At 43.6% G+C, this 25,246-nt stretch overlaps 1 protein-coding gene across 1 annotated transcript in view; it reads right to left on the bottom strand.

The window, feature by feature from the left end:
- The window catches only part of LOC126058363 (serine/threonine-protein kinase DCLK1-like), a 61,143-nt gene that overhangs the window by 17,607 nt on the left and 18,290 nt on the right, over positions 1 to 25,246 (bottom strand). Inside the window, exon 3 of the mRNA XM_049853467.1 lies at positions 1 to 23,308. This exon is cut by the window's left edge and continues 17,607 nt beyond it. Coding sequence (XP_049709424.1) covers positions 22,815 to 23,308 — 494 coding nt within the window. The 3' untranslated portion in view covers positions 1 to 22,814. The remainder of the gene's footprint in view (positions 23,309 to 25,246) is intronic.

The raw sequence follows: 25,246 nt of genomic DNA on the forward strand, positions 1-25,246 counted from the left end.
TCCTCAAGGCTATTCACCTTCCCTGCATCTGTCTCCACACAGGAGGCCATCCGTTCTCCATACAGATGCAGGCCACGGAGGCTAGACTGCAATGGACACACACTCCATACTGTTTCAGTCATCTAGGGCTACTATAACATATGCCACAAGTAGATGGCTTTAATAAAGGGAATGTTATGCTCTCACAGTTTAGGAGTCTAGAAGTCCAAGTTCAGGGAGTCACCTCCAGGGGAAGGCTCTTTCTGTCCATTCCGTGGGAAGGTCCTTGTCATCAATATTCAGCTGGTCTAGAAGTTTTTCAGCACAGGGACCTCAGGCCCAAAGGACAAGCTGTGCTCCCAGCACTGCCCTTTTGGTGCTATGAGGTCCTCCTGTCTCTCTGCTTGCTTCTCTCTTTTATATCTCAAAAGAGACTGACTTAAAACACAATTTAATCATGTAGATTGAGTCCTGCCTCATTAACATAACTGCAGATAATCCCACTTCATTAACATTCTGTTATTGTCGTTGTTAGGTGCCTTCGAGTAGGCTCTGATTCATAGCAACCCTATGTACTACAGAAGGAAACACTGCCCGGTTCTTCGCCATGCTCACAATCTTTGCTATGCATCAGCCCATTGTTGCAGCCACTGTTGTCAATCCATCTTGTTGAGGGTCTTCCTCTTTTTCACTGACCCTCTACTTTTTTTTTTTTTCGTACTTTACCAAGCATGATGTCCTCTTCCAGGGATTGATCCCTCCTGATAACATGTCCAAAGTATGTAGGACGTAGGCTCGCCATCCTTGCTTCTAAAGAGCATTCTGGTTGTACTTCTTCTAAGACAAATTTGTTCATTCTTTTGGCAGTCCATGGTATATTCAATATTCTTTTCCAACACCAGAATTCAAAGGCATCGACTTTTCTTTGGTCTTCCTTATTCATTGTCCAGCTTTGACATGCATATGATACCACTGAAAATATCATGGCTTAGGTCAGGCACACCTTAGTCTTCAAGGTGACATCTTTGCTTTCTAACACTTTAAAGAGGTCTTCTGCAGCAGATTTGCCCAAAACAATGCATCTTTTGATTTCCTGACTTCTGCTTCCCATGGGTGTTGATTGTGGATCCAAGTAAAATGGAATCCTTGACAACTTCAAACTTTTCTCTGTTTATCGTGATGTTGCTTACTGGTCGAGTTGTGAAGATTGTTTTCTTTATGTTGAGGTGTAATTCATACTGAAGACTGTGGTCTTTGATCTTCATCAGTAAGTGCTTCAAGTCCTCTTCACTTCCAGCAAGCAAGATTGTGTTATCCGCATTACACAGGTTGTTAATGGGTCTTCCTTCAGTCCTGATGCTGTGTTCTTCTTCTTCATATGGTCCAGCTTCTCAGATTATTTGCTCAGCATACAGACTGAATAGATACGGTGAAAGGACACAACCCTGATACACACCCTTCCTGACTTTAAAACATGCAGTATCCCCTTGTTCTGTTCGAACAACTGCCTCTTGATCTAAGTACAGGTTCCTCATGAGCACAATTAAGTGTTCTGGAACTCCCATTCTTCACAATGTCATCCATTATTTGTTATGATCCACACAGTCAAATGACTTTACATATTCAATAAAACACAGGTAAACATCTTTCTGCTACTCTCTGCTTTCAGCCAGGATCCATCTGACATCAGCAATGATATCCCTGGTTCCACGCCCTCTTCTGAATCTGGCTTGAATTTCTGATAGTTCCGTCGATATACTGCTGCAGCTGCTTTTGAATGATCTTCATAGAATTTTATTTTCATGTAATATTAACAATATTGTCCGATAATTTCTGCATTCGGGTGATCACCTTGCTTGGGAATAGGCATAAATACGTATCTCCTCCAGCCAGTTGGCCAGGTAGCTGTCCTCCAAATTTCTTGCCACAGACAAATGAGTGCTTTCAGCACCGCATCCACTTGTTGAAACATCTCAATTGATATTCCATCGATTCCCGGAGCCTCGTTTTTCACCAGTGCCTTCTGTGTAGCTTGGACCTCTTCCTTCACTACCATCGGTTCCTGATCATACGCTACGTCTTGAAATGGCTGAATGTCAACCAATTCTTTTTGGTATAACGACTCTGTATTCCTTCCAACTTCTTTTGATGCTTCCTGCATCATTTAATATTTTCCCCATGGAATCCTTCACTATTGCAAGTCAAGGCTTAAAGTTTTTCTTCAGTTCTTTTAGCTTGAGAAACGTCGAGCATCTTCTTCCCTTTTAGTTTTCCATCTCCAGCTCTTTGCACATGGCATTATAATACTTTACTTTGTCTTCTTGAGCTGCACTTTGCAATCTTTTGTTCAGCTCTTTTACTTCATTATTTCTTTCTTTTGCTTTAGCTAATTGATGTTCAACAGTAAGTTTCAGAGTCTCTTCTGATATCCATTTTGGTCTTTCCTTTCTTTCCTGTCTTTTTAATGACCTCTTGCTTTCTTCATGAATGATGTCCTTGACGTCATTTCACAACTCATCTGGTCTTCAGTCATTAGTGTTCAACCCTTCAAATCTATTCTTGAGATTGTCTCTAAATTCAGGTGGGTCGTACTTTGGCTCTCGTGGACTCATTCTAATTTTGTCCAGTTTCAACTTGAACTTGCATAGGTACAATTGATGGTCTGTTCCACAATCAGCCTCTGGCCTTGTTCGGACTGATGATATTGAGCTTTTCCATTATGTCTTTTCACAGATGTAGTTGATTTGATTCCTCCTGTGTACTCCATCCAGCAAAGTCCACCTGTATAGTTGCAGTTTATGTTGGTGAAAAAAGGTATTTGCAATGAAGAAGTTGCTGGTCTTGCAAAATTCTATCATGCGATCTCCAGCATCTTTTCTATCACCAAAGCCATATTTTCCAACTACCAATCCTTCTTCTTTGTTTCCAACTTTCTGTTTCAATCACCAGTGATTATCAATGCATTCTGATAGCATGTTCGATCTATTTCAGACTGCAGAAGCTGGTAAAAATCTTCAATTTCTTCATCTGTGGCCTTAGTGGTTGGTGCATAAATTTGAATAACAGTTGTATTAGCTGGTCTTCCTTATAGGTGTATGGATAGTATCCTATCACTGACAGCGTACTTCAGGACACATCTTGAAATGTTCTTTTTGATGATGAATGCAACACCATTCCTCTTCAAGTAGTCCCTCCTAGCATAATAGACCATACGATTGTCTGATTCAAAACAGCCAACACCAGCCCACTTCAGCTCACTAATGCCTAGGATATCCATCTTTATGCATTCTATCTCATTTTTGACCATTTCCAATTTTCATAAATTCGTATTTCATACATTCCATGGTTCCTATTATTAATGGATGTTTGCAGCTGTATCTTCTCATTTTGAGTCCTGCCACATCAGCAAATGAAGGTCCCAAAGGCTCGACTCCATTCACATCATTCAGGCCAACTCTATTTTGAGGAGGCAGCTCTTTACCGGTCATATTTTGAGTTTCTTCCAATCTGAGGGGCTCATCTTCTGGCATGGTATCAGACAGTGTCTTAGTCATCTAGTGCTGCTATGACAGAAATGCCACAAGTAGATGGCTTTAACAAAGAGAAGTTTATTTCTTCACAGTAAAGAAGGCTAAAAGTCCAAATTCAGGGGAAGGCTTTCTCTCTCTGTCAGCCTCCTCATCGATCTTCCCCCAGACCAGGAGCTTCTCCACACAAGGACCTGGGGTCCAAAAGATGCACTCTGCTCCCGGAACTGCTTTTGAGGTGGTATGAGGTCCTGTACTCTCTGCTTGCTTCCCTTTCATCTCTCGTGAGATAAAAGGTGGTGCAGGCCACACCCCAGGGAAACTCCCTTTATACTGGATCAGGGATGTGACCTTAGTAAAGTTGTTACAATCCCATTCTAATCCTCTTTAACATAAAATTACAATTGCAAAATGGAGGACAACCACAGAATACTGGGAATCCTGGCCTAACCAAGCTGAGACACACATTTTTGGGGGGACATAATTCAATCTATGACAGCAGTGTTCCCCTGCTATTCATAATGTTTTCTCTGGCCATTTTTTTCAGAAGTAAACTGCAGGTCCTTCTTCCTAGTCTGTCTTAGCCTGGAAGCTCGGCTAAAACCTGGCCCTGCTGGTATCTGAATACCGGTGGCCTAGCTTCCAGCATCACAGTGACACGCGAGCCCCCATAGTACGACAAACTGACAGACACGTGTGCGTCATTAACATCATAGAGGTAGGATTTACAACACGTAAGAAAATCAGATGACAAAATGGTAGACAATCACACAATACTGAGAACCATGGCCTAGTCAAGTTGACACACTTTTTTGGGGACACGATTCAATCTACGACACACACTGATGGACTGGCTGCTCTCAGAACACTGTTGCTGGTATCCCCGTCTTGCCATCTGATGTTAACACTGACACTGAGAGGATGCTGACAGAACTGCTAAATGGGCTCAAGTTGATGTTTAAGTCACCCACCATATAACAGCCAGGGTTTACCACTATCTTTAGCCCTTTGGTCTCTGATACCTCACTGATGCCATTAAGTTTTCTGAGGAATGCTTCTCAAGCTTTAAAGTGAAGATGATCACCTGTTGTTGTTGAGTCGGCTCCCGACTCATGGTGACCCCATGCACAACAGGATAGGACCGCTGCACTCCACAGTGTGCTCACTGGCTGGTTTTCTAAAGTAGGTCACCAGGCCTTTCTTCCTCCTCTGTCTTAGTCTGGAAGGTCTGATGAAGTCTGTTCGGCATTATAGCAACATCTGCTGTGTGCCTTCGAGCTGAAGCTAACTCACAGCGCCCCATGTGACAGAGTAGAACTGCCCCATAGGGCTTCCCAGGCTGTGATCTTTTCCGGAGCAGATCTCCAGGTCTTTCTCTGTGGACGTGCTGAGTGGGTTCAAACCACCAACCTTTCAGTTAACAACCGAGCACTTAACGCCTGCACCACTAGAGCTCTGTAAACTTATTTACAACAGAATGGAAAGTTACCCAGTCCCGCCCCATCTTCATGATCCTTGGTGGGTTTGAGTCCCTCGTTGCAGCCATCTGTCAATCCATCTCATTGACAGCTTCCCTCATTTTTCATGACCCGCTAACTTTATCAACCATGAGCTCCAGGTAAAAAAAAAACCTAGTTTTTCTGTTATCACAGTACTTCTCTTTCTTTTCAGCCTGAGAAAATTCACTGCTCACCTTTTCCAGTTCTCCTGGCTTCCACATCCCTGTGCCTGGCGCACTGTCCCCCTCTGAACCTGTCAAGACCTGCTACAACACCATTTTGTCCATTAATTCTACAGTTAAATGGAGAGTCAGTGTGGTCCCAACCTCCAGGCTCCAGAGGTAGACAAATGGAGCACAGGGCTCGGATTACTTTCACTCCATACTTCACAGGGTTGTTGTTGTTGTTATTGTTGCTTGGTGCTGTCGAGTCAACTTTTAGCTCATGGAGACCCCGCGTGACAGAGTGGAACTGCCCCATAGGGTTTTCTTGGCTAGAGATCTTAAAAAATGGACATTCTGATTCGGTTGGTCTGGGATGGGGCCTGAGATTCTGCATTTCTGCCTGATGGCACTGATGCTGCTGGTCCCCAGACAAGCTCGGCAGCAGGGCTTTAAAATCACAACTTTCATTTAACAAGCACTAAGCACTTAAGAGGAAACCCTGGTGGCGCAGTTAAGAGCTACGGCTGCTAACCAAAAGGTCGGCAGTTTGAATGCACCAGGTGCTCCTCTACTCTGTCCTATACGGTCACTATGAGTTGGAATCCACATGACGGCAATGGGTTTTTGCTTTTTTTTTTTTAAGCACCTAAGAAAGTATAGTAGAGAATACAGAAATCAATCAGTACGGCACTGTCTTCTTTCCCAGGATGTTTTGGTTCAACAGGAGTGCGCGAATGGTCGGGAGATGTTTTGGTCTAGCGGGAGTGCGCGAACGGTCGGGAGATGTTTTGGTCTAAACGGTCGGGAGATGTTTTGGTCTAACGGGAGTGCGCGAACGGTCAGGAGATGTTTTGGTCTAACGGGAGTGCGCAAATGTTCGGGATAGAAAGCAAAGTGATTGTGCCCAGAAAGGGAAACACCTTGCCTTTCTTCCCTGAGGTAGAGAGCTGTAACGGAGCGTGGCCACAGTGCTCCTGTTGTCCTGGAGAGCCTCTGTCATCTGGTATTTATGGAAGGCTGCTTCTTGTTGCTAGTTACCCTCAAGTGAATTCCGACTCATGGCAACCCCATGTGTGCAGAGCAGAGCTGCTCCACAGGTTTTTAAGGCTGTGGGCTTTCGAAAGCAGATCACCAAGTCTGTCTTCCCAGGTGCCTCTGGGTGGGTTTGAACCACCAACCTTTCAGTTAGTAGTTCCGTTCTTTACCATTTGCACCACCCAAGGACTCTATCTAGATCATTGGTAGGTTTATTTCTTCAGCCAAACCAGTTGCTGTCAGGTCAATTCCGACTCACAGCGACCCCACGTGTGTCAGAGTAGAGCTGCGCTCCATAGGGTTTCCAATGGCTGACTTTTTAGAAACAAATCACCAGCCCTTTCTTCCAACGCGCCTCTGGGTGGACTTGTACTTCCAATCTTTTTGTTAGCAGCTGAACACATTATTAACCCTTTGCACCACCCAGGGACGCCTATTTAACCAGACACGTTTTGAAACGTGCCTAAAATCTTTCCAAAGGATTCTGGACTGAGTGAGTGAATTCCTGAGGTACCCTTCACCCACAACGAACTGATGACATTGAATAACTTATCAAGACTCACTGTTGTTGTTGTTGTTGTGTGCTGTCAAGTAGATTCTGATTCACAGCGACCCATGTGACCGAGGAGAAGAGCCCCACAGGGGTTTCCTAGGCTGTAACCTTTATGGGAGCAGGTTGCCAGGTCTTTTCTCCCGAGGAGCTGCGGGCGGGTTTGAACTGCTTGCTGACCTTTCAGTTAGAGCCGAGCATTTAAACAGTGCATCACCAGGGCTCCTTCAAGAATCACTACGTCACACAATATTAGCTTCCCAATCTGACTTTGGACCAGGTTATTTCAGCTGTAAGCCAGAACACAGACAGGAGGGGTGTAGAGAGGAAAAGTCACTGGACCACTCAGTTTTGGAGGACCTTACACTGGGCAAGAAAATGCCAAAGCGGACAGAGGGTGGGTTAATAATTTCAAGGACGTTCCCGCATGTTGTCAGTCACCATCGATTGGCTGTGACCCATGGCGACCTTACATGTAACGGAAGCAAGTGTTGGGCAATCTTCACGACTGCTGGTACGTCGAAGGCCACTGTTGCGGCTACCCTGTCAATCCATCTCATTGAATTCCCACGTGCTCTGCTGCTGTTGGTGCCGTGAAGTCCACTTCGACTCACAGTGGCCCCACCTGACAGAGCAGAACTGCCCCATAGGGTTTCCTAGGCTGTGGTCCTTATCCACCAGGTTTTTCTCCTGAAGAGCCACTGAGTGGGTTTGAACCACCAACCTTTTGGTTAGCAGCCAAGCGCTTAACCACTGCGCCACCAGGGGGTTTCCACATAAATGTTCCTAATATCATGTTAAACCCAAAACTCATTGCTGTCGAGTAGAATCCAACTAATAGCGACCCTACAGGACAGAGCAGAACTGCCCCATACAGTTTCCAAGGAAGCACCTGGTGGATTTGAACTGCCGACCTTTTGGTTAGCAGCCAAGCTCTTAACCACTGTGCCACCAGGGCTCCGCTATCATGTTAAGTTACAAGCAAAACACCAAACTATATATAGAATAGGATAAAAAAATTTTTTTAATAAAAAAAGCAAAGGAAATGAACCAAAATGTTAACAAGGGCCATCTTGTCAGTGAGCATGGAGGTAATTTTATCCGAAAATTTTTGTATTTTTTCAAAATTCCTTACAATGATCCTACATTAATCCTACAATGGGAGAAAGTTAATTAAGAAATAAATCCCCCATCTGGCTTTCTGCTGCTATGGCATGCTGTTTACAACATGGTTTAGATTTAAAACTGGATTTTGTAAGTTCCATTTAATTTTCAAAACTTCCTTCTTTCATCTAATTTAGTTTCAGGGATTTAAACTAATCAGAATTCTGCTGTGACATACTGTCCTCCCCACATACAAATGGCCTTGATGCTGAAGGTCTGCATTTTTGCAGTAATTGGGGCAGACGCTTCTCACGGGATCTCTCACGGGCCTATCACCAATTTATAAATCCCCAGACCGCATCGATTAGCGCCTCAATGTCAGGGCGACTGACAGCAATTCTGACTCAGAAGGCAATATCTGTTGTTTCCCTCACAGGAGAAGCGTTCTTTAAATAGCTAAAACGTTCTAAAACTGGCAGATGAGTTTTTTTTTTTTTAATTATCCTGGGTTCTTTAATGAAGCAGGAGCCTGAGCGAGAAAACAGCCGCCATACTGAGAGTCTCAGAATCAATCCATGATTGCAGAGCACACACGATCCAGCCCACGCTGACAAAGCTGGTTTCTAAATAGCTGTCACCTGTACCTTGCTGTACAAAAATCAAACCCACTGCCACTGCCGTCAAGTCGGTTCCCACTCACAGCGACCCTACAGGACAGAGCAGAACTGCCCCATATGGTTTCCAAGGCTGTAATCTTTACAGAAGCAGGCTGCCACATCTTTCCGCCGAAGAGTAGCTGGTGGGTTCAAACAGCCGACCTTTCAGTTAGCAGCCAAGCGCTTTAACCACTGTGCCACCAGGGCTCCTCCTTGCTGTATTCTGGGAGAAAAAAGCAGCAGCCAAAGATATAGCTCTTGGCAAGGAGGCCCATCGTCCAGTTCTTTAGTCACTCAACCATCTACTAAGCAAGCATTCACTAGGTCGGGGCCTGTAAGGCACGTTCCCTCGGCCACCCTACAAAAGCTGAGGAGGGACAGAACGCCAGAGGCCAGCACAACCCAGTGCTGCGAGGGTTACGTGCAGTGTGCATACCCCGGCCTCGACAGGGCACCAGCAACTCTATGTGGGGAAGGCAGGACGTGTGTTACAGACAAGGCCACTTTTGAGCTGAATCTTGAGAAACGAGGAGGCTCTCGCTCTGCAGGGTTGTAATGATGACTCGAGTCCCTGAGTGGCACAAACTGTTTGCCTCGGCTGCTAACCAGAAGGTTGGCGGTTTGAGCCCACCCAGTGGTGCTGTGGAAGACAGGCCTGGTGGTCTGATCCTGTAAAGGTTACAGCCAAGACGTGAACAAACGCCTCCTCCACACTGAGACCAGAAGAGCTGGACGGCGCCTGGGTACCATTCTGATCAGAGATTCTACAGAAAGATCCCAATCAAAAGGGGGGGATGCGGAACAGAATGCCCAGTTATCATGGAACCCAGGCTTTCTGGACCCACAGAGGCTGGATGAACCCCTGAAACTACTGTCCTGAGATCATCTTTAAACTTTAAACCAAAAATATCCCCTGAAGTCTTCTTAAACCAAATAATAAGTTACCTTATTTAGCAAAGGATGTCTGCCTTGAATATTCTGCTGTTTGAAGAGCTGTCTATATGGGATCAAAACGACAACAGCAACTAGAAAGGTCAGACAGGAGGTGCAGAGGCAGTGACTTTATGTCAGTGAGGCAGGAACAACTCAGAAAAGGAGCGTAAAAATGCCTGCACAAACAGAAGAATGTCGTCAATGTGACTGAATTGTACACACAGAAACTGTCGAATTGGTGTATGTTTTGCTGTGTATACTCTCAACTATAACAATAACAAAAATGATTACAGCCAAGAAAACCCTACGCGACAGTTCTCTGTCAACTCAGTGGGACCCAACAACGACAAGGGCAGGTGTAGCTCTTAAGTCCTGAACATCAACAAAGACATAAACCTAAAATAGCACGTTATACTCTGAACACTTCATTTCCCTAAATGGAGGTAACATAATTATCGCCGAGCTCCCTTTTCTTTGAAAACAGAATGGCTCCCGTCAACTCAGAGCTCCAGCAACTCATGAAGATGGTTCGACACGTGCCTGAGCTTTTGTAGAAAGTTTAATTTGACATTTAGAAACATAAGCCAAATTACCTGTATCAACTGCTTTTTTATACCAATTACCAATGAAATTAAAAGATGTTATATTCACTTTCACAACATAGATAATGTACCAAATCATAATAGTAAAATACATGCATGCCAAGAATGAAGACTTCCAATATTCTTAAAGTTAATTAGTGCTGTCACAGAAAAGTTCTATCAAAAAAACAAAAAAATGCCACGCTGGCCAAAGCTAAAGAAAAATCTCCTTTTCTCGTCCAACTGTGTCCAATCACATCCTGAATTCCTTACCTTTCATTTCAAAAATTCTGGGCTTCCTGTTTTCTATCTCCTCAACTGCTTTAGCCCAGCTCAGATGAGATAGTAATACATACTACTTCTTTAACTTGTAAGGAGAAAATATACCATTCTAAGCTTTCTAAACTCAAGGAGTGAACGAAATTATTTTTATTTCAGGTTAGAATGAGACAACATCTAACAAACAAACAAAAACTAAAGATCATCTTATAATGTCTGATTTCTCCTGAACATCGTCATTTCCTGAATTCCCTTAACTCATGAACCGATCACATGAAATAAATGGCTGCGGTTACCATGATGTATGTGCAAGTACCGTTTGAGCTTTATGTTGGTAACAGGTCATGGAGATTCAATGATAAAAACACACAGAGAAGACCTAGTAACTGATGAATTTACTAACAGCTAGGTACTAGGAAGACAGGCCTGCCAACCTACTTCTGAAAATTAGCCAATGAAAACCTGACGGATCACAACAGAACGATGTCCCATGTAGTGCGGAAAGACGAGCCCCGTGGTTTGGAAGGTGCTGCACGGTGGCCCCAACAATGGACTCAAACACGCCAACGATCATGAAGATGGTGCAGGACTAGGCAATGTCTCGTTATGTTGTACGTGCAGTCACCACGAGTTGGGGCTCACTCAATGGTAACTAACAACAACTGGGATTTCCTTAAGGTGGCAGCTGGGATGCCCATTCTCACCATTCACCATCTAGGGCAGTTCATGAGTACATTTGGCTGAGTGATTCCAAGGGTTTTCCATACTAGGGAGATAATAAATTGTTCACTGTAGCTGGCTAGCCGTGGTGCATTCTGCAAAGTACATAAACTATGTGCAACGTCTATGAGATGAAAACATAACATCCCTTCTAGCAGGGACAGATTAGCCAGTAAGCAAGGTAAGCAGAGGCTTACAATAGGCAAGGTATACACGGGCTTGCTTGTGTTCGCTTGCAAATCTGTAGGGTACAATTTCACCTGAGTTTCGCCACCTCTCTGAGGTGGTGAAAAACAGGTGAAACTGTGCACTACAGGTTAGCAAGTAAGCCCAAGTAGCCCTGAGCCTACCTTGCTTATTGGGTAATCTGTCCTACCTCCAAGGGATCTAACAGAAGAGACATGAGCAGACATACGCACACCCATGTTCATCGCAGCACTATTCACAATAGCAAGAAGATGGAGACAACCTAAGTGCCCGACAACGGATGAATGGATACGTAAAGTGCGGTACACACGTACAATGGAATGCTCCTCAGCAATACAGAAAAATGAGTTCCCAAAACATCTCACAACGTGGATGAACCTGGAGGACACTATACTGAGAGAAATAAATCAATCAAAAAAAAAGCAATTATTGTGTGTTCTCACTTTTATGAGATGCCATGAAAAAGTAAATACACAGAAACAAATGCTCATTAGTGGTTACCAGGGTTGGGGTGGGGAGAGGGGGTTCACCCTCTAGACAGAGACACTTGCTATTTTTGTTGATAGGAAAGCTAACACCAAATGAGGGTGAAGTGTACACAGTCTGATGATGGTAAAAGATGTCACTAAGAAGTACACAAGAAAACAGGACCTTCTGATAACTGCTATGGCATATGTGACTTAGAAACAACAGCAACAAAATACATGTACAGGAATATATGTATGGATGTAGGCATATACGTATGCACATACGTGTGTATATAAGTTATTCAGCATGTATGTGTGTAGGTATGTATATGTGTGTATATATGTGTAGGCATGTGTGTGCAGGTATGTATACATGTATGTACATGTGTATGTATGTAGTCAAATGTGTAGGTATGTACCCATGTGTGTATATATGTGTATGTATACATATAAAAAAAAAAGAAAAGTCTTTTTCTTTTTTTTTACACATATATGTGTGTATACATGTGTGTATATACGTGTACACAGGCATATATGCATGCAGGTGTGTACATGTGTTATATATATGTATGTAGGCATGTATGTGTTGTATGTATACATGTGTGTATATATGTGTACATAGGCATATATGCATGCAGGTATGTACATGTGTTATATACATGTATGTAGGCATATATGTGTGTTGTATATATACGTGTGTGTATATACAGGTGTACACATATGTATGCACAGCTACATGGCCATACACACATATATTCATATATACAACACCTCTGAACTTTTCCCCTACTTCTGAACAAGCTGCTCTGTTGTAGGGTCTTCAACGTGAAGGGTAGAAACACTGGGATGTACATACATTTTTCTACTTAAAGACCAGTCTAGCTTATCAACACCATATTAAAGTTGGGGGAGAGGAATCGTTTGGTCGGGGCGTTATCTATGATCACTGCTGAGGGACTAGCTGTTCTAAGACTTGCTGTTCTCAACATCTCTGCGGAAGAGTTGGATAATCGCAGCAGCAGCAGATTTAGCAGCTCAAGACAGCCAGCTTCACTCTTCCGTAAAGAGCCGCAGACTTCCGCACTCTTCACACCACTGAGAGGCAGGAGATTTGCCAGGGTGTCTGTAGCAAAGCTTGTGCCTCTGGGGCTGATTTTAGCCACTTAAACATAGTCACAGTCCAAAGGCCACCTGGGAGCAGCAGCTTGGCAGAGAGAGAATAAAAAACCAAACCAAACCCATTACCGTCAAGCTGATTCCATCTCACAGTGACCCTATAGCGACCCTATAGAACAGAGCAGAACTGCTCCCATCGGGTTTCCAAGGAGCAGCAAACTGCCGATCTTCTGGTTAGCGCCCATAGCCTTAACCACTGCACCACCAGGGCTCCAGGGAGTGAACAGCCAGAAGAAAAGCCATGATGTACAGAGCCTGCCGGGGGCGCAGGAAGAGACACCGGAACCCCTAGATGTGGGTAAGGGGCATGTGATCTCATCCCTCAGCTAGAAAATGTCCCCTTTCCTTCCTTAAACCAAACCAAACCCGTGGTCATCGAGTCCATTCCGACCCATAGTCACCCTAGAGGACAGAGAAGAACTGCCCTGTAGGGTTTCCAAGGAGCGGCTGGTGGATTCAAACTGCCAACCTTTTGGTTAACAGCCAAGTTCTTAACCGCTACACCACCAAGGCCCCTTTCCTTCCTTGAGGGTCCTGAACTCAGGCCCAAATAAGCAATGCATCCTTGAAAATAAGACTAGACGAGGTTTTCCTGAACCCTCTACGCCTTCCAGCAAAAGGTCTGACCATGTGGTAAGCAGAAAACAAAAACCAAACCCACTGCCGTTGAGTCGATTCCGACTCATAACAACCCCATGTGACACAGCAGAACTGCCCTATACGATTTCCTGGGGTGTCATCTTTACAGGAGTAGATTTCCAAGTCTTCCTCCCGTGGAGCCACTGGTGAGGGTTTGAACTGCCAACCTTTTGGTTAGCAGCCAAGAGCTTAACCGTTGTGCCACCAGGGCTCCTTATGATGATATTTACAAAAAAAAAACCTATTGCTGTGGAGTTAATTCTGACTCCTAGAGACCCTACAGGAGAGGGCAGAACTGCCCCATAGGGTTTCCAAGGTTGTAAATCTTTATGGAAGCAGACTGCCATATCTTTCTCCTGTGGAGCCACTGGGTGGATTTGAACTGCCGACCTCTTGGTTAGCAGCTGAGCGCTTACGCATTGCACCACCAGGGCTCCTTGTGGTGAGCAGAGCTGCCCTTAACAGCATGAGGAGGAGGAAAGCTCACGGTCACCCTTCCCTGAAGCATCAATGGCCCTGAACAAGCAGCGCTGAAACCACTAGAAAGGGGTTGCTCACACCTAAGCTGCTTGCAAGCCACAACGGTCATGCCGGCAAATCGCAGCTACCTGTAACTGGAGTAGTAACTCTAACACAGTGACTTCCTGATCACAGCCTATTGGTGGTGGTGGTACCATCAAGCTGACTCCAACTCGGCGACCCCGTGTAACAGAGCTAGGCTATAATCTTTACAGGAGAAGATCACCAGGTTTTTCTCCCTCAGAGAGCAGGTGGGTTCTAACCACTGATCTATAGGTTAGCAGCTGAGTGCTTACCCACTGCTCCACCAGGGCTCCTTTGTCACAGCCCAGAAACCTCAAATAACTACTGTATAATGAGCCCTTGGAGTCTCTGGGTGATATAAATAATTACCGTGCTCAGCTGCTGTTATGGACTGAATTGTGTCCCCCAAAAATGTGTATCAATTTGGCTACTCTGTGATTCCCAGTATTGTGTGATTGTCCACCATTTTGTCATCTGATGTGATTTTCCTGTGTCATAAATCCTACCTCTATGATGTTAATGAGGTGGGATTAGTTGCAGTTATGTTAATAAGGCAGGACTCAATCTACAAGATTAGATTCTGTCTGAAATCAATCCCTTTTGAAATATAAAAGAGAGAAGCAAGCAGAGAGATGTGAGGACCTCAAACCACCAAGAAACAAGAGCCAGGAGAACAGCGCATCCTTCAGACTCGGGATCCCTGAGCTGAGAAGCTCCTCGACCAGGGAAGATTGATGACAAGGACCTTCCTCAGAGCCGACAGAGAGAAAAAGCCTTCCTCTGGAGCTGGCACCCTGAGTTTGGACTTCTAGCCTCCTAGACTGTGAGAGAATAAACTTTCCTTTGTTAAAGCTAACTGAAAGGCTGGTGGTTTGAGTCCACCCAGAGGCACCTCAGAAAAAAAAACCTGTCAACATGCTTCTGAAAAATCAGCCATTGAGGTACAGCCACTCTGGAAAACTGTATGGTGGTTCCCGAAAAAGTTAAATATAAAGCAACCAACCATATGACCCTGCAGGAAACCCTGGTGCCATAGTGGTTAAGGACTATAGCTACTAACCAAAAGGTCAGCAGTTTGAATCCACCAGATGCTCCCTGGAAACTCTATGGGGCAATTCTGCTCTGCCCTACAGGGTTGCTATGAGTCGGAACGACTCAACAACAATGGGTTTGGTTTTTGGGTTTTTATGACCTAGCAATCCCGCTCCTAGGTATATACTCAAGAGACTTGAAGGCAGTGACACAAACAGACACTTGTACACCAGTGTTCATTGCAGCACTATTCACAACAGCCAAAGGTGGCAACAGCCCAAGCGTCCATCAACAGATGAATGGATAAACAAACTGTGGTACATCCACACAACACAGCTGTAAAGGATAATGATGGGTTCTCAGAATATAACGTTGATGAATCTGGACAACAGTATGCTGAGTGAAATAAGTCACAAAAGGGCAAACATTGCACGATCACACTTTTGTAATAAGACAAGAACAGGTATACGTACAGAAGTCAACGTTCACCGGCAGTTACCAGGAATGGGAGGGGGAAGGAGAAGGCTCACACTCTAGGTAGCAGACACTTGCCATTTTTGGTGATGGGAAAGGCAATGCCGAATGTGGGTGAAGTGTGCACAACCTGACCAAGGTAAATGATGACCCTAAGAAGTACACAAGAATAGGGACTTTTTGGTAAACGCTGTAACATATGCAATTCTGTGATAACTACAAAAAAGACGTGTGTGGTTACATAGGTAGATACGTATGCATACACGTGTATAGGAAGGCACATATGTATACGGGTGCACATATAGACGTATCTGTAGGCACATGTATATACATGTATGCGTCTGCTGCGTATATTCACATACATAATAAAGCAGTTAGGGGGCACAGTCTCGGATACTTCCTAGACATAACCAAACACCTCATGGGATTGGTTTACTAGCCTTGGAGGTTTAGGACTATAGTCTTGTGGGACAACTTGGTCAATTGACATACTATAGTTCACAAAGTTATGTTCTACATACTCGTTTGGTGAGTAGTGTCTGAGAGTCTTGAATGCATGCAAGCAGCCATCTAAGATACAACTCTTAGTCTCTATTTGTCCAAAGCAAAAGAGAAAGAAGGAAACCAAACACTCAAAGAAGAAACTAGCCTACAGAACAAACCACAGCCTCATCTAGCCCGGGACCAGAAGAACTAGATGGAGCCTGGTTACCACTACTGACTGTTCTGACCAGGGACACAATAGATGGTCCCGGACAGAATGGGAGAAAAATGTAGAACAAAACTCAAATTCTTAAAAAAGGCCAGACTTGCTAGACCAGTAGAGACTAAAGGAATCCCTGAGACTATCACCCTGAGATACCCTTTAAACCTGGAACTCAAACCACACATGGAGGTCACCTTTCAGCTAAATATCAGATTGGCTCATAAAATAAAGAATATCACCCATGAGTACCGAGCTCCATTAAAAACTCATCTATATGAGATCAAATGGTCAACATTTACTTTAAAACAAAGATGAGAAGGTGTTGGGGGGCCAGGGTAGAGGCAGGGAGGCTAGATTAATGGAAATGGAACAACCAGAATGGAAATAATGAGAATGTTGACACGGTGTAAAAAATGTAACCAATGTCACCGAACAATATGTACAGAATTCTATGAGGAGCCCTAGTGGCCATATGTATAGAAAATGGGGACCTAATTTGCTGTGTAAACTTTCACCAAAAACACAATAAAATATTATTAAAAAACAAACAGATAAATGGATAGACTAAATGTGGCCCCTCCATACATGTAATAGCGCTCTGCCATAAAGAGAAGTGAAGTCCTGACACATGCCACAACATGAGGGAACCTGAAAACCCAGTAACAAAAGGACAACTATTGCATGATTTCACTCACATCAAATACCTAGAACAGGAGAGGTGTAGATTAGAGTCTGATGGGGGTTACCAGGGGTGGGAGGGACAGAAGAGGGAGAGAATCACTGTTCAGGCAGAACTGAGTTTCTGCTTCTGGGGATGGAAAATTTGGCAACGGATATTGCTGATGGCTGCACAACATGACTGATGGAACTGGTTTCACTGAATTTGCAAATGTGTTTTTTATACTTTTACAAAAATAAAAAAAATGGAAAAAAAATCAGCCATTGAAAACCCTGTGAAGGAGCCCTGGTTGCACAATGGTTAAGTACTCGGCTGCTAACTGAAAGGTTGGCAGTTCTAAGCCACATGGCAGCTCTAGGGGAGAAAGACCTGGTGATCCGTAAAGATCACACCTAGGAGACCCTATGGGGCAGCTCTGCTCTGTCACACGGGGTCACCATAAGTCAGAAGTGACTCTACACACACAGCAACAACAGTGCTTCTCCTGGTTCCGTAACCAGCTTACGGGAGATACGGACCAGTATTTGTGGATAAGTGAACACATAAACAAACAAACTCATCCACCCACTTATTAGAAAAAAGAGAGAAAAAACTCTATGGAGCACAGTTCTACTCTAACACACACGGGGTCACTGTGAGCTGGGGTGGCCTCTAAGACAACTGTTTAAAAGAATTCTTAGGTTACTGCTTAAAGGGAACCCAAGAGGTGATGGGCCAGAAGTCCTACAGTAGGTGGTAGGCACCAGTGAGGATGCCTGTGGTCTGTGCCCTCTGGCGCCCACCCCTCCAGGTGACAAACTTAACCACAGGCACAGGCCTTCTGTGTCAAAACCCCAGTCAGCAGCTTCCCTCCCTTGAGTACATCCGTGTGCTGCCTGGAGGCGGCCCGAAAACCTAGCCCTGTGTGCATATTCTTCTCTCCACCCACTTACCCAAAGCACTCAAGCTATTCATTTCTTAAACAATTCCATTTCCTTAGAGGAGCCCTGGTGGTGCAGTGGTTAAAGTGCTTGGCTGCTACCCAAAAGGCTGGCGGTTCAAACCCACCAGCCACCCCACTGGAGAAAAATGTGGCTGTCTGCTTCTGTAAAGACTAAAACCAAATCCCAAACCAAACCTGTTGTAGTCTAACGGGTTCCAACTCACAGCGAACCTACAGGACAGAGCAGAACTGCCCCATAGGGTTTCCAAGGAGCAGCTGGTAGATTTGAACTGTTGACTGTTTTTTTTTTTTTTTGACTAGTAGCCAAGCTCTTAACCACTGCGCCACCAGGGCTCCTTGGAAACCCCACAGGGCAATTCCACTTCCACTCTGTCCTACACGCCAGAGTCAGCTGACAGCACTGGGTTTAATGGGTATTTCTTCAACATAAAAAAAATTTTTTTTAAATACGTTATTGGACGTGGGAATGACCATAGTGTTTCTGGAGTGAATGCAAACGTTCAGGTAAACTATTAAAAACAAAGGGGTGGAACAAACGACCTTCAGAGTGACATCTTGTTGGTGGCTATGGCCCAGTGCCACATGGGCAGGGAGCTGGGGCGGCAGAGGTGCCATCCCTCTGGGGCAGAACATCCCCCAAGAAGGCTTGGAGAAAGCCGTTTATTCTCAGAGGCCGACCAAGCCTGGCAAAGACGCCTCCTCTAGTGACGGCTGATGGGGACCAAGTTCACTTCTGAACAGAAACAATTCTAAAGGCTCCTGGGCTCCATGAGAAAGTGTCTGCTCCAACTAGACGCTCAGGCACAAAGCCTTTGTCTCCTCTGCACTTTCTCATCCAGCGTTCTGCAGCTTTTCTCGCTCCTGCCAGGAAGGAACACGGCACAATGCGGGGTCGTCAAGACAGCAAACCTAACACTTGACAAAGTCAAGTACGACCATCAGCAAGACAACTGCTGGAGGAAAACACACCACAGAAAATCATCAGGTGGCGCTCCTGGGGCAAATGGCCAAGTCGGTTTCCACTCACAGCGAACCCACGTGACAGAGCAGAACTGCCCCAAGGGGTTTTCTAGGCTGTAATCTTTACGGAAGCAGACCTCTGGGTCTCTCTCCCTCGGAGCCGCTGCTGGGTCCGAACCACTGACCTACCGGCCTGCTGTAGTACACTGGTTACAGGAAAGGCTTCGGAGCTAGACCAAGTTCAAACCCCAACCCTGCCACTGATAGCTGGGTGATCTCGGGCAAGTTTTATAACACGTTAGTACCCTCATCTGTTAAATGAGGATAATAAAAGGGCTGTCATAATATTTACATATGCGAATACATGCAAAAGCTGCCCTGGTGGGGCAAAAGTTAACTGCTCACCCGGCTGCTAAACGAAAGGTCAGCAGTTTGAACCTACCCAGCATCTCCACGCAAGAAAGGACCTGACAAACTGCTCCTGTAATGATTTCCAGCCTAGAAAACCCTGTAGAGCAGTTCTACTCTGTCATAACCCACCCAGGGGTCATTATGAGTCAGAACTGACTCAAAAACACACAACAGAATAACCATAAGAAGCCCTGGTTGGGCAATGGATAAGCACTCGGCTGCTAACCGAAAGGTCAGAGGTTCGAACCCACCCAGTGGCTCTGTGGGAAAAAGACCTGGCGATCTGTTCCCATAAAGATCACAGCCTAGAAAACCCTGTGGGGCAGTTCTCTGTCACATGCGTTGCTACGAGGCGGAATCAACTTCACGGCACACAACACCAATACACACACAGCCCTTAGAACAGTGTTCACTAGAGCCATCACGGTCATCATCATAGATCAGAGCTGCCTTCACAGTGGGCGCCACAAGCTCTCAGGAACAGAGATGGTCATCGTATCCATATTTTACCAGTGAGGATAATGGGTCTCAGTGAAGTGATCTGCTAAAAATATGAGTAATTTGTGGCTGAGCCAAGACTTGAATTCCAGTCTTTTGACATTAATTAAACCTGGTGTTCTTTTCGTTATATCAGATCATTTACATTTAAGCCACAACAAAATACCCATCATAAAATGAAGACACTTCATCAACTCTTAAAACGAAGAAAACAACTGGGGACATAATAGTATTTGTTCTAGGAATTCATTCCTGGAATAAAAATTTTAATGATCAATCGATGGCAGGCTTTAGTAGTTGAAGCTGGTTTTTAAACTCAGTGGTTGGCAAATGGGAACCCCCAAAATTCTGAAAACTTAACTGGTGGTGCAAGAGTTAAGCACTCAGCTGCTATCCGAAAGGTCGGCGGTTCTAAACCACCCAGCGGCTCCTTGGGAGAAGGAGCTGGCAACCTGCCCCATAAAGATTACAGCCAAGGAAACCCTCTGGCGCAGTTCTCTGTCACACGGGGTCATGGAGTTCCACCTCTCACAGGTTTCACTGTAGAATTCACAAGCCAGCAGTGGACTTCTTGATCTCTGCTACGACGATGAAGACTAACCATCCCTTGGAATCCCTAGCCACGTGACACCAGAAGCTTTACAAGACAAGAAGGCTGGTGGGTATGAATGAGCAGTTGCCACGTATTCCTCTTTTCCTAATGAATTTTATAATTTAGATCATTTGAGTAAGTCCCTAGAGAAGGAACTATTTCAGGACTAACACTCTTCCTAGAATTAGCGTCTATTTCTCATTCATAATGCTGGAATGTGGTAGCCTTCCAAAATTTGTATGGGTCTTCTCTGTATCTGATGTAAAGATCAACCTTTAATTTAAGAATCTAGCTTTAGTTTTTAATATGCGATACACGTACAAGGAGCCCTGGTGGTGCAACAGTTAAGATCTCAGCTGCTAACTGAAAGCTTAGCGGTTTGAACCCACCCAGTGGTTCCACAGGAAAAAGCCCTGGCGACCTGCTTGTGTAAAGATTACAGCCAAGGAAACCCTCTGGGGCAGTTCTGCTCTGCCACACGGGGTCGCTACGAGTTGGAATTGACTAAACGGCACCCGACAACAACAATATACATACAAATAATTGAAATTATCCCTTGACATAATAAAAAGACATTTTGATAGGTCTGTATTAAACACTAGATTTCAAGCGAAGATTATGTGCTAAATATTATAATCTTGAACAAACAGACAAAACCACTGGTAAACTCAGAATGACCTACAAATCAGACTTTACCTGTGACCAGTGTTTTTTTATTCGGCCACCACCTCGGTTCTGTCAAACCCTCAAAAAAATTCCTCGAACGACACTGAAAGAGAATGTTTCCTTTAGGTTCATCTTGCCAACTCATTAAAATGTCCACTCGCCCAAGTCAACTGATGCCCATCCCACAGCTAAAGAAACTGCTTTTCATTTCAACTCTGAAGCGATGTTGTAAATTCGAGATGTGTAACATTCTAGAAACTTGCCCCTCGATACCATCCAGGCGGAGATATTTCATTCCTTAGATACATCTTTGAAAATCTCTGAAAAGGCACAACCACTGGTCTCTATTCACCTGGAGCAACAGAGGAAGAAGAGGAGTCAGGAATAGGAGGAGGATATGGAAGGTGTGGCCAAGGGGCTCCACGATCAACTGCTTCCTTCGCCACGAGACCAGAAGAACCAGATGGTGCCCGGCTACCATTACTGAGCATTACGATCAAAGATCCCATAGAAGAATCCTGATCAAAAGGGGAAAATGCAGAACACAATTTCAAATTCTCATGGAATCCAGATTTTCTAGAGCCATTGAGGCTGGATAAACCCCTAAAACTACTGCCCCTGAACCCTTAAACCAAAAATATCCCCTGAAGTCTTATTAAAACCAAATTATATTTTGTTTAGCTTAACTTTACAGTAAAAAATGTCTGCCTTGAGCATTAAGCTATTTTAAGAGCTATCTATATGGGATCAAATTGACAACAGCAACTTAAAAGTTAGATAGTTTAGATAGGAAGCTAGGGAGCAAGTAAGTTTATGTTAATGGGGAGGAATAACTCAGAAAAGGAGGGTGAGAATGGCTGAACAACTTGAAGAATGTAATCTCTGTCACTAAGTGGTACATGTAGAAACGGTTGAATTGGTACATGTTTTGCCGTGTATATTCTCAACAACAAAAAAATTAAGTGATTTTTTTTTTTAATTAAATCTATAAAAGGTAAATCAGTCTTACCACTGAACATCACTGAGACATAAAATACTAAAACATCATTTAGGTCAAATAAGTGGGTCAGGTTTTTCTCTACTGGTCATAGTCCACCCCTACATCTCAGTCATGCTCCAGGCTTATAGGACAGATGCCTATAGCCCAAAATTGAAAACAGATCACTGAGGAACAGGGTTTTTAACTCTGGATTCTATGGAGGCTGAAATAATCTACCCAGACTATTGCCCTGAGATAATCTCTGAACCTTAAGCCTTGAGAAAATTGACTTTGAAAGTCATCTTCCATTCAAACAATAATAGAGCTTAATTAGTAAAGAAACTTTACCTTGGACATTGTGATGTTTTAAAGAATTATCCATGGGCAGTTCAACAACAGAAACTCCAAAGGTCAGACTAGAAATATGTTTTAGGGTAAATCAGCCATCAAGTAAATTGTTCTTCAAGAAAATGTTGCATGTCCATGACTTATTATGTAAATACTGTTTGGGCCCTGTTTCCGTGGCAACGTATAATCATTCGCAATATGCCAGGGTATAAGAATCTTTGAAAGATTTTTCTTTTTTGGAATGTTTTTGACTCTTTAGTTGGAAATGGTGCCCCGATTTACAAATCGCATATTAAATAAATTTCAATTTCTTTTATTGGCTTAATATTTTTTTTGTTTTAACAGGACTGAAAAGCACTATTATAAGCAGTTAATAAGTAGAAATTCCTGCATAATCATTTAGGCTTCAGAGACACATATTCATACTTTATTCCCATGTCTAATTCTAACCTTGGAATGTCCTGAGGTCAACAAATGCCTATCTGTGGATGAAATGAACCAGTTCCCTCAATGTGAGCAAAATACGTTTCAGATTCCCACTGCACACAGCTAATGCCCTCCACCTCCCTGGTTCTTGCCTTTCGAGTCACAGTCATACCAAAATCCTCTCTTACCTGCTTCCCGTCCAGAGTGTACAGGCGCTTCACCACTCCCGAGTCCAGCTTGATGGCATCAGTGATATCAGTGAGGACCTGCTCAAAGGAATGAGCCGTCTTCTTGTTCAGCAGAATCCGGACAGCTTTCCGCGGCTTCACCCCACTTCTGATGATGGTGACCAGCTTGGGCCGAATGAAATCCTTGTTCTCCCTCACCTCTGAAGGGCTCCCCTTGGCGGTGGCCAGTGACGACACAGCTCGGGAAGCTGAGGTGGTCTTTACGTTTACTGACCAGTTGGGGTTCACGTTCTTGGTGTACTCCAGTTTCTTGAACGGCTCGATTGAGCCACACACATAGCTCTCTCCTAGGGAAGGAAAAAAGGGCACTAGATTTAGCCAGATGAAAACTCGTTTCTTTTTTCCGATCGGGTCTTTGGTTTTTCCTTTACTCCTTAGGTGCAAGAGCTAACTGTGACCTTGAAAACCATGGAAGCATGATTCATAATCAATAAGAGAGATTTTGATTTCTTGTCTGTTTCTGTCAGCAACAGACTGGCACCCCAGGGGGAAAATCATCATTCCGTCCTCTCTTCATCTTCAGATTGGTGAAAGCAGTATTAATATATCAGACTAGGCCACAAAAATGTATGATACTGAATCCAAGTAGAAAATTCCTTGGGATTTAGGGATATTTATATTTGTCGAGGAAGGCGCCCTGGTGGCACAATGGTAAAGGGCTCAGCTGATAACAAGAAGGTTGGTGTTTCCAACCCACCAAGAGACTCTGCAGGAGAAAGACCTAGTGATCTGCTCCCACACAGATTACAGCCCAGAAAACCCTATGCGGCAGTTCTTCTCTGTCACATGGGGTCGCTAGAAGTCGGAATCAGCTTGACAGCACCCAAAAACAACATATTTATAGAGAGCTTCAAAATCTAAGATACCTACATTTGCTATCTGAGATAATTTAAAAACTGAAAATGAGTCAGAAAACAGCTTCATAAAATAAATAGTTACGTTATTTATAAGCATGATGAGAGTATGTGCTAACATTTTGTAAAGCCAAGTAAAATTCTAAAAGCAAACAAAATAACCAAGCCTTCCTTTTCTCCCAACGGTGCAGTGCTAGGCATGGTGACCCACACAAGTCTATGTAAAAGGTTTTCAGAGTGGCCAATTCACTCTGAAATAAATATAAGTTAAATTGTTATTCAAAAGAACTCCTTAACAGAGAATCTTATAATGAAAATTCTCAGACTGTTAAGTGGACGTGGATCACAAAAAAAAAGAAAACAGCACGTGCACAAGAGATGACAAATTCTTGACTCTAAATAGGTATCGTCTGCCAAGAGGTGACAAACTCTTGACCCTAAATAGGTATTGTGCACCAAGAGGTGACAAACTCTTGACCCTAAATACGTATTTCATAAAGTCAGGTCAAGGCATTTTGAAATTAATAAATATTTAATAAGGGCTTTTTTCTGTGTTAATAAAATATAATTGTGAACAGGTAAAAGTGTTAAAAAGCCTTAAAATTGCCAGTAATCTAAGACTAATCCAACCCAGCCCATTTACTTTGATCTGTGTTACCAGTAAAGAAAAATATGCTGATTTGACCGTTTAAAACTGTATCTGGTTTTGTAAATTGCATTTCTTTCAAGTGAAGTTTAGTTTGTGTTATGTGCGTTTTTTGGCCATTCCTTTGCCTTCTTTGATTAACTTACATTCATAGACTTCTTCCAGTTTTTTTTTTTTTCTATTTACTTTTGTTCTTTGGTTTCTTAATAATATCCAAGAGGTCTTTACATATATCATGTATATTAACCCTTTGCCTGGTGTATATGAAACAAATCATTTTCCACAGTTTATGGTATGTCTTTTTTTTTTTTTTAACCTGTTTTCATTTTTATGTAGTTTAATCAATCAGTGTTTTCCTTTACCGTTTATTGTTTTGTTTTTATACTAGAAACATCCTTTCTATCTGAGGTCATAAAACGCTAACCTACATTTTGTCTAAGGGCTATTTTTAAATTAATAATGCAAGCATCCAAGGCCATGAATAACCATTTGCATAAAAATAACTGAACCAGAGTTTCAAAAATGAAAAGGCCCAACTCTACATGTTATCGAACATCTACTTTGTAAATGTTTTAAAATATACTCTATATATGTGTACATATGCCTTACATATCTGTGTGTCTTAATCAGAAACCCTGGGTGGTGCGTACTGAGCTGAGGGCTGGGGAGCAAGGCCTCAGAGGACATCTAACTCAACTGGCATAACATAGCTTATAAAGAATATG

This window comes from Elephas maximus, chromosome 14, assembly GCF_024166365.1.
Source record: "Elephas maximus indicus isolate mEleMax1 chromosome 14, mEleMax1 primary haplotype, whole genome shotgun sequence".
In the NCBI taxonomy this organism is placed as follows: Eukaryota; Metazoa; Chordata; class Mammalia; order Proboscidea; family Elephantidae; genus Elephas; species Elephas maximus.